Genomic DNA, 9,250 nt, shown 5'->3' on the forward strand with positions numbered 1-9,250 from the left:
AAAAATGACAAAATACAATATCCTGACTGGTTCCACTTTAAATAAACCATTAATCACATAAATTTTCTACCTACATGACGAACATATCTTTCATCTTTTAAAAAAAGCTCATTACACTGATTTTAAAGCAAAATTGATATTCATGTGTAACTATCAGGTATTATAAGGTAAAACTATTTAGCTGAGTTCAAAAATTTCTTTTCTCCTCCATTTTTTAAGTGTTTCTTTACCGGCTATATTATTATCATACACACAAAAATTAATTGTCTGTGTAAATCTAAAAAACAGCACAGTAAAATACAGAGAAAAAAAATTCATCTAAATCTCATTACACAGAAAAGCTGTCAGATTTCTTGAAGAATTACAGTCCTTTCTTTCAGAGCACTTCTCTCAGTTTACGAGTGCAATCATCTGAATAATGTTTACATGCTTCGTTCACTCCCCAACTAGACCATAAACACCATAGGAGCAGAGACCATGTCTGGTTTTACTCATTGTATTTCTTAACACAGCCATCCTTCCACATTGTAGGAAACTTAGTGCTAAGAACACAGACTCAGGCCAGACTGTACAGCTTCAAGTCACAACTCCATCACTAATTGATTAATTGTGTGACCTTGAGCAAGTGATTTAGCCTCTCTTTACCTCAGTTTTCTTTTCTATAAAATGGGGATAATCATAATACCTACTTCATAAGGTTGTTCTGAGGATTAAATGAGTTGTTATTTGTAAAGGACTTATAAGAGTGTTTGGAATATAGTTACTGCCATGCAAGTATTTGACAAAGTAAGATGAATCTGCCATAGAAAGGCCTAAATATATTCTTTTAATTTAGACAGTGACTTTAAGTTTTAAGTTTGCTTCAAATTCTTATTGTACATAATACTAATATGCATTTTCTCATACATGTGATTATCAATTTATAACAGATTCCTTAAGATATTATTGCTAAGTCAAAATCAGTATCAACCTTCTCTCCAAAGTATCTATAAACATTTTTACAAAAATGTAAAACATTTATACTCCATGTTTCTCTATTCCTTCATCAAATGAGTTCTGCCAATATTTTTTTTTCTTCTAGTCAGCTGGGAAAAAAAAAACCCTCATTTTTATTTGCATCCTACTGATTATTTTTGGTGAGGTTGAAATATTTTCATTTGCATTTCTTCTTTCTTAATTACCTTGTTTTTGCTCATTTTTCAACAATTGAATTTTATTTTCATTTTCTTATTTTTATATACTTTACATATATGGGTAGTAAATAGTTTCTCCATTTCTCTTGTAAACTTTTATGGTACCTTTTTGTTTCACAGAAATGTAGTAATAAACTACTACACATTATGTATGCATGGTAATGTGTGGAAAACATTTTCCTACCTTTTTCTTTCTCATCCCTTTTCAAGGTATTTTTTATTGCACCGAAATTTTTTTTATGTAGACAGAGTTATCCATTTTGTGCTTGATGGCTCATAGATCTCATGTCATGGTAAGAAAAGGCTTATCAACATCCCCTTCAAAGCATTTAATATTTACCTTTTTTTTTTTTTACTTTTATGACTCCAAATTTTAATCACTTGGAATTTATTTTGATATGAGTAAGCCAAAGATTGAGATTTAGTTTCCTAAGTAGCAAGTCAGTTTTCCCAAAACTGTTCATTACCTTACCCCTATACCATAAAATGCTCTATCATATATACTTAGTATGTCTATTGGACTATCTACCCTAAATCATCAGTCTAGTCCTATCACAGTACAAGATTTTAAAAATTAATCTAGCTTTATAATATACTGTTCTACCTGATAGTATAAGTATTCCCCTCATTAATATTCTTTTCTAGATGTTTCCTAGTTGTTTATGTACCTTTACTCTTCCAGATAGTTCCCTGGAACTTTTTTGGATTCTGAAAAAATTCCTGTTAGAATTTATACGGGGATTTTATTGTATATACCTATCAACTGAAGGAAAAAAATAATCATTTTACAATACTGAACCTTAAATAAGGTAAGAAATATAAAGATTTCAATACAATGCCTGGCACACTATATAAAGCATTCAATAAATGTTAGCTATTTCTACCCAAGAACAATGTGTGGGTCTTCATTTATAGACATTTATTCTCAGAGATAAGAACCAGCTAATGAGAAAGAAAATTAAACTTACAAGTCTTGTTGGGGTTGATATGCTGCTTCAATACATCAACAGTACCCAAACTAACCACAAGGCGCCTGCCAAACCAGAAGGAGACCACAGGCCCATATCTCTCATGCAAATTAACCAGGAACTCGTGCAAACTTCCACTGTTCACAATATCTGGAAGATTACCATCTCTGAGAAAAGAGTAATTTTTTGATAAAATGATCAATCCAACTTGGAAGAATCAGAAAAACAATAGTTGATTCTGAATTAACTGTGTCAACAGATGAGAGCCAAAGAACATGAAATTCAAATTACTGCAAAATACAAACCTCAATTACATTTGACCTCTCTCTTTCTATAGTTCTATTTAGACCTGGGTTTGTCTAATAATATTTTGAGAATTTTTACCACAGAAGCAAGCTATGCAAGGAACATCTGACTTAAGACACTGGAAAAACTACTTAATTTTTGTACTTCATTCTCAGAGAGCAATGGACATCATCATAAGCAGACTTAAATCATCAGATCAGCTATGGCAATATTTTCCTTCTTTCCATCTTAATCCTGTTTTTCTATTTTCAACACATTTGAGGTTTTTGATTTATACAGTCCTTCTTTCTGTTCTAACCAAAGTTTACGTTGTATGCCCAGACATAAATTTAGAGTAAACAAATGTATTAAATAAGTTGAGTAATGCAAAAATATGGTTTAGTTTTGACACCAAAAATTAAGAGATGACACTATTTTATTCAAAAAAAATACTCACTTTTCTTCAGTGGGAGTAATCCCTGGAATTCCTGCAGCTTGTCTGGAAGCCTTAAGGAAAAGTTTTTAAATGGTTTAGTACAATAAATTATCATATATCACATCAGTCAGATGTATTTTGCCAAGATGTCTGCAGCACCTTCAACTATGGCTTTCCAATTTGGTTGAATCTCAGGAATTATTTCCATATTAAAATGTAAAAACTGAGTTCTTTGTATTAAAAAGAATTATCTTAATATTCTTCCTCTGTGTCAACTAAGGTGTTTAAAGAATTTAACACCCATTCTACATTAATTAATACATAATCAAGTACACTTTTCTTTGCTCTGAGACTAAATACAGTCCCATCTGGCTTGGCTTAAAAAAAAATTGTCATGCTTACAACAAATTCGTTCCTAAAATAGTTCTCTGTCTAGTCAATAAATTTACGAAAATACAATAATATTCATCTTTTGCTTTAATGCAGTCATTGTTATCAGGATCATACAGTCAATGAGTTGTCTAGTATAGAAATAATCAAAATAATTGAAAATTGTTAAAATGACAATCTCTGAGGAATGAACTGGGAAAAGTCTGAGGAATTTTAAAGTCTTTACAATTTTGTAATGAGTTTATGGTTGCTGTTTTGGGGTAGTGTTATTTTTTAATTTTACAACAAGCATGTTACTTTCTTAATAAGACTTTATAAACTAATTTTTAAATAAACTAAATATTACAGAAAAATAACATAAAATATCCAACTCAAGAATTAATTTTGAATTTTGTCAATGATTTTGACAAGTACTAATCGGAGTTAGTCAATTTGGCATTCTGACCTTTTTTTCTACTTAACATTATATAAATAAACGAATATTTATTTATTTATTTAAACATTTAAAGGCTAAACTGTGATCTACCATGTAGCTGGAATTGCTTAATCATTTTGCTATTATACTGCTGTAAAAAATCTGGGCTATTTCTTTTCTATTGCTCTTTTTTATTATTATAAGTAGTACTATGAAATCTCTGTACAACTTTACTTTTTTCCTCCTTAGGGGTATGTATGCCAAAAGAGGAATACTAGGTTGAATGGTACTAACCAAATAATTTTACAGTTTCTACTAAATACTACAAGAAATTTAGCAATAGTGCATGTAACCTACATTAACTGATGATAATGAAATCTACAGTGTATAATTTTGTCCTACAGTGTCATCAACAATGGAAACTTCTCAAGTTTAATGTTATAGTGAGAAAAGGCATGGAAGAAACTCTGTAATTAGAAAAAGAAAGTCAGTGACATAGAATATCCTTTCTTATATTTTGATATTATTGACTGAAATAAACTTCTGGATTTCTCTTTAAACATAGTAGACTGATAACATTCAACTATTATCTCTTCTTCCTGAAATCCCACTAAAATGAAGGTGAAGAAATAAAAACGGAGGAAACAAAGAGAATGGGAAAGGAGACAACAGTGTGAACAACTCAACCAATTTTTTCAAAGTGTTAAGCTTTTGGAGCAGTGATGAATCAATATGGTTGAGAGGTCAGCAGAGGATTCCTACAAAAAGAAATCAGATTTGTACTCGGTAATCAGAAAGACAGGATAAGACACAAGACTTTGACACTTTGTAAAAAGTTGTTATACAGATCCCTTAGACAACATAGGTGTCCTTCTCTCTATTCCAATGACTATCATTCTTGTGGAAGTGTAAGAATGAGAATAAGTTAGCATAAGAGTAGCCATCTTAAGGGCCTAGAAGCAGTTTTCTGAAGTTGTGACTTAAAAGAGAAAAAAAAAAACTGGAACTGAGTAAGGCCTTGGAAAACAAGTTAATCATGAACACCGGGATGGGGGCAGCTGTGGCCTTCGGTCAGCTAACCTTGGTCAGTTAATCCTACATACCAAGCTTATCATGCAGAACCTCCCTAACAATTGAAGAGTGGTCTTATCTTGCTCTCGCTTAACCCCAGGAAGTATGTCTTGCAAAGATAATGTGCAGCTGTGGAAAATTACTAAGAGTTAAGTGTTTTGAAAATGCCATATAAACCCTTGGTTTTGAGTGCTCGGGGTCCTTGTTGAGACCCGCTGCGTCGGGCTGACACTTGGACCCCAGCTAGCTGGTCTCTAAATAAATTCCTCTTGCTTATTGCATCAAGAGACGCCTTCTGTGAGTGATTTGGGGCGGCGCTCTCCTCTGGGAAAAATCCAACAGAAGGAAACCTCGATTCCAGATTAAAAAACAACAGGCTGGGCAGGTAAGTAGGGGTAAGAGGGTGGCCCCTAAAATTTTAAGGGAAAATTCTTTCCAACCTAGAGTTTTATTCTAAGACAAACTATTATTCAAGTGTGAGGCTTGAACAGGAAAGATTTTCAAATAAGCACGGTCTCATAAAATGTACTTTCCATGCACACTTTCTTGGGAAGCTACTGAAAAATGATGCACTGCAACAAATGAAGGAAGTAGAAGAAAAAGATTCATGTGGCATCCAGGAAATAAGGTATAAAACACAAATGGAGAGAATACTCACAATAATAGTAAAAAGAAGAGACCTATGCAGCTAAAGGAGACTGTAACCGGGAAGGATGATGGAAGGCTCCAGGGTGGGTATCTTCACGGGAAAGAAAATGTATCTGATGTCTTTGAATATTTGGGCAACTTCCCTGAATAGTACTATGACAGAAATGTTGAAATATTTGGAAAAATAGAGAAAAAAATTGGAAAAGTACTATTTCTACTTTCATTGAATGTATCCTTATTGCTCTGACTTAAAATCTATTAAGAACATAAAGAAATCAGCCTCTCCAGACATCCTACTCACAAAAGGACTTCTGGCTTTAGGACTCTATTCTTAGTTGGTTTATTTCCAGCAATCTATACTTATTCCAGGTTGGGGTGATCTTAGGGTGACCTGTATTACTTTGCTTGGAAGTATAGCATATCTTACTGGGCCTCATTTTTATCAATTATGGGCAAAATTCTTACCCATTCATCACATGGTTGTGACACATGATTTACATAATCCACGTAGAGTCTAGCACAATGCCTGAACGATACTAAGTGCTCAGTACAAAACTACTAAGTGCAACACCTCCCCACAGCCCTAATCCTGGCTTCCACAGGTCCATCAGCAGGCAGGAAAGGGAGGCCTAGAAATCTGTACCTTGGATAAGATGGCTCATTGTGGGTAAAATTGAAACATTTCCAGAATATCTCGCCTGGCTTTAGTATATCTGCATATCAATAGGTGTTCAGAGTGGAAAGAAGTATGGCTTTAGTGCATTTGCATCTTTCCTCAGGGGTGGAGAAGTTCATCTCCATATCAGTGGGTGATTACCTGGGCAACAGAGGGCTGATCTGTACCTGAGAGGTGAGGGGGAGGGCCAGTGTGGTTGCTGCTTGAGAGAAGACAGCCTGGGACTGCAGTTTGTGAGCAATAAACGGGTTTTAAACTTTTATTTCTCCCTTTGACTGATTTTGGTTTTTAGGGGTATTTTGCCCCGGGATTTCCTTTACCCAGACTTACACTCATACATCCACCTCCACACCTCCTTAGAAGAAATAACACCAAGTAAAATATTATCTGGCCCTTTACTACATCCACCTTTTCCAAATAGCTAAAATGAGAGAAATCCCAAAACCTGCAAGACCTGCAAAATTTCAATCTCCCGGATAATTGTAGCCTCACCACTACCACCTGCCTTGAGACCATCCAGAATGTTATTATGACCTTTTCCTTACTTACATTAGACACCACGTGAAGCCCAGGACTACCAACCCCAGGTCCTCCTTTGTCTCAATTCCTATCCCTACAGAAGTTTATCCCCTCTCCTGACCCATCTCCCCCCAACTCAAATCTCCCCCCAACTCAAATCTCCACCCAACCTCAGTCTCTCATTCCCATGGTCATACACTAGATGCTGACATTATCAATAACTTCAACATCTCCAGAGTTTCACTACCAAACATCCAAATCTCCAAGCACCTATCTTTCCTTCTCACTATTCTTAGTATCTTTACCCCCAAAACTATTTTTACCCCAAAAGGACTTTTAACCCACTCATTCATATATTCATTTTCCACTTTTATCCAGCTTAGATTTCACGATCCATCTTTATAACCATTTCTGTGCCCTGTATACTCTCGCCATAATCACTTAGCAAAACACTAATTCTAATTAAATCTAATGTTCCATCAACCACCCCGGAACCCACACAGCCGAGGAAAAACAGCTGGAGAAAAGCACAGCCATGCTAACTAGTCTTTAACTTCATGAACCTTAAGTGAGTCACACTTTTCCCTAGTTCATTGCTCCCCTCATCTTCTAGATGGCTGTTCCACTCCTCTCTCTCCAAATCTCCTGTGTTCATCATTAACTAATACTTTCTTCTATTTCATTAAATAAATAAAAGCAATACTTTCTTCTATTTCATTAAATAAATAAAAGCAATCGGGAAATGACTTCTAACCAATAGCTACCTGTCTGCCTACACTGTGTCTACCTATTCTACCTTCTCTCCTATTACTATGGATAAAGTATCTATGCTCCAAATGAAATGTACCCCCATTCCTCCATGCCATCTCTGTTACCACTACCTTGGTACAAGCCAGCAACATCTCTCACTAAAATTATTTTAACAGCCTTCTAACTATGCCCACTTTCACCGTTGCCCCAGACCCCTAAATCTATTAACATAGAAGCCAACACAATTTTTAAATTTTAGTTCCCTTAAATTTAAAATATCACTCTTCTGTTGAAACCCTACAGTGGCTTACCTCAAAGTAAAAACCAAGTTCACAAATTGACCTACAACTAAAATCTGCCCTTCATCCTGTCATTCTGATATTATCTTTCTGTTTTGTCTCTTCCTCACTTAATCCACTCCAGCCAAACTAGTCTCCTTGTTTTCCTGGAACACACCAGGCATGTTTCTCCTGAAGATGTGCATTGACTGTTCTTTGCCTGGAATGCTTTCTCGGATACCTGCACAAGTCTTGCTCCTTCAGGTCCTTTGCTCAAATTTCTTCTTATCTCTTGACTATCCTACTTAAACAATACTACCTACCCCCAACTTAATTTTGCTCCATAATACTTAACACTAACATACTACATATGTTATCTGTTTATGCTGTCTGCTTCTCCTCATCAGAATATAAATTCCCGGAGTCAGAAAGTTTGTGTCTGGTTTGCTCAATGCTATATTCCCAGTACATGGAACCCTGTCTGGCACATAAATGGCTGAAAGACTTAAATGTTGCCTCCTATTAGCTAACCAAAGGACGGTCTCATTTAAAGATTATCAAAATTCAAGGCTGGCAGCAACTAAATGTTGTTTCTCAGAAAATAAGATATACTGGAAGTTCCATTATTGTGTAGTTGCAATATCCCAATTCAATCGAAGCTCTGAAAAGAACACGTAAGGTGATCCGTCCTAATCAGTGATGTTTTGGCGACCTGAGCTACTTTACAGCTTTTTCTATAAAAGCACTACCTTGCTTTGCAGAAATCGTTTTAATGACTCCTCATGTATTAGCTTTGTTTTCAGAACCACCCTCTGATGCTGACGGAGGCAAGCAAAAGCCAGAAGATGGAGAGGGAAAGCACAGTTGCTAACACACTAACTGCAGTGCTCGTTACAAGACCCCTTTTGCTTCAGAACCTGCGAGGAGCAAGACCCCGTTTGGACCGTGAAGGCTTTGGATGCCAGTAACCGACAGATGTTAAGGGGGCTGGAAAGACAGGCGACACAAAAAAGGCGGGGAGAATCCTCGGGAACGGAGAAAGGAGTGGAGGGCCCTGGGCTTCCTCCCACGGGGAAACGGAATGTGGTTTCGGCGGTTACAGCCAAAATGCCACTCGAAGTACTGCCGACCCGCTAACACTGGCGTGGCCCTCCGCTGCCTGCGCGTCCCCGTCCTCGGCTCCTCGGGGCCGCGGCCGCCGCGCCGCCGCCCGGCTCGCCCAGCGCCCGGAGGGCAGACGTGCCGCCCGCGCAGCCCCCCTCAGCGCCGGCCGCGCGCGCGTCGGGCGGGGCGCCTCGCGCTCGGGAACTGCCGCCGCGGGAGCCGCAGCGGAAGCCTCCCTCCGAGGCCTGCCCCCAGCGGCCCGCTGCGGGCGAGACCGAGGCTGGGGCTGCGGCCGGAGCCCCTGGGGGCCGGGACGGCGGTTACCGGGTAGAGGTAGAGCACCGCTCCCACCAACGCCAGCAGGAAGGTGACGGCGAAGATCGCGAAGTCCAACATGACCCTTCCGCCCAGGAGCCACGTCTCGGCTCTCCGCTCTAGCAGCAGCACCTCAGCCGGGCGGGACCTGAGGGCGAGCGTGTGAGCGCAGGCGCCCCGCGGGCCCTGCGAGCGAACTGGC

The 9,250-nt window shown here is 38.0% G+C and overlaps 1 protein-coding gene across 2 annotated transcripts in view; it reads right to left on the reverse strand.

The window, feature by feature from the left end:
• LOC118933556 (cytochrome P450 20A1) overlaps positions 1–9,250 on the reverse strand; it is an 87,195-nt gene extending 77,945 nt beyond the window's left edge. Inside the window, exons 1-3 of one of the 2 annotated variants that reach the window (XR_008998203.1) lie at positions 9,058–9,250; positions 2,904–2,953; positions 2,162–2,328 (exon numbers count right to left, since the gene is read on the reverse strand). Coding sequence is in view for 1 of the 2 variants with exons in the window: in XM_036927978.2 (XP_036783873.2) it covers positions 2,162–2,328; positions 2,904–2,953; positions 9,058–9,129 (289 nt within the window). In the remaining variant the exon portion in view is untranslated. The remainder of the gene's footprint in view (positions 1–2,161; positions 2,329–2,903; positions 2,954–9,057) is intronic. The other variant, XM_036927978.2, reaches the window with a different exon arrangement.

This window comes from Manis pentadactyla, chromosome 6, assembly GCF_030020395.1.
Source record: "Manis pentadactyla isolate mManPen7 chromosome 6, mManPen7.hap1, whole genome shotgun sequence".
NCBI classification, from domain to species: domain Eukaryota; kingdom Metazoa; phylum Chordata; class Mammalia; order Pholidota; family Manidae; genus Manis; species Manis pentadactyla.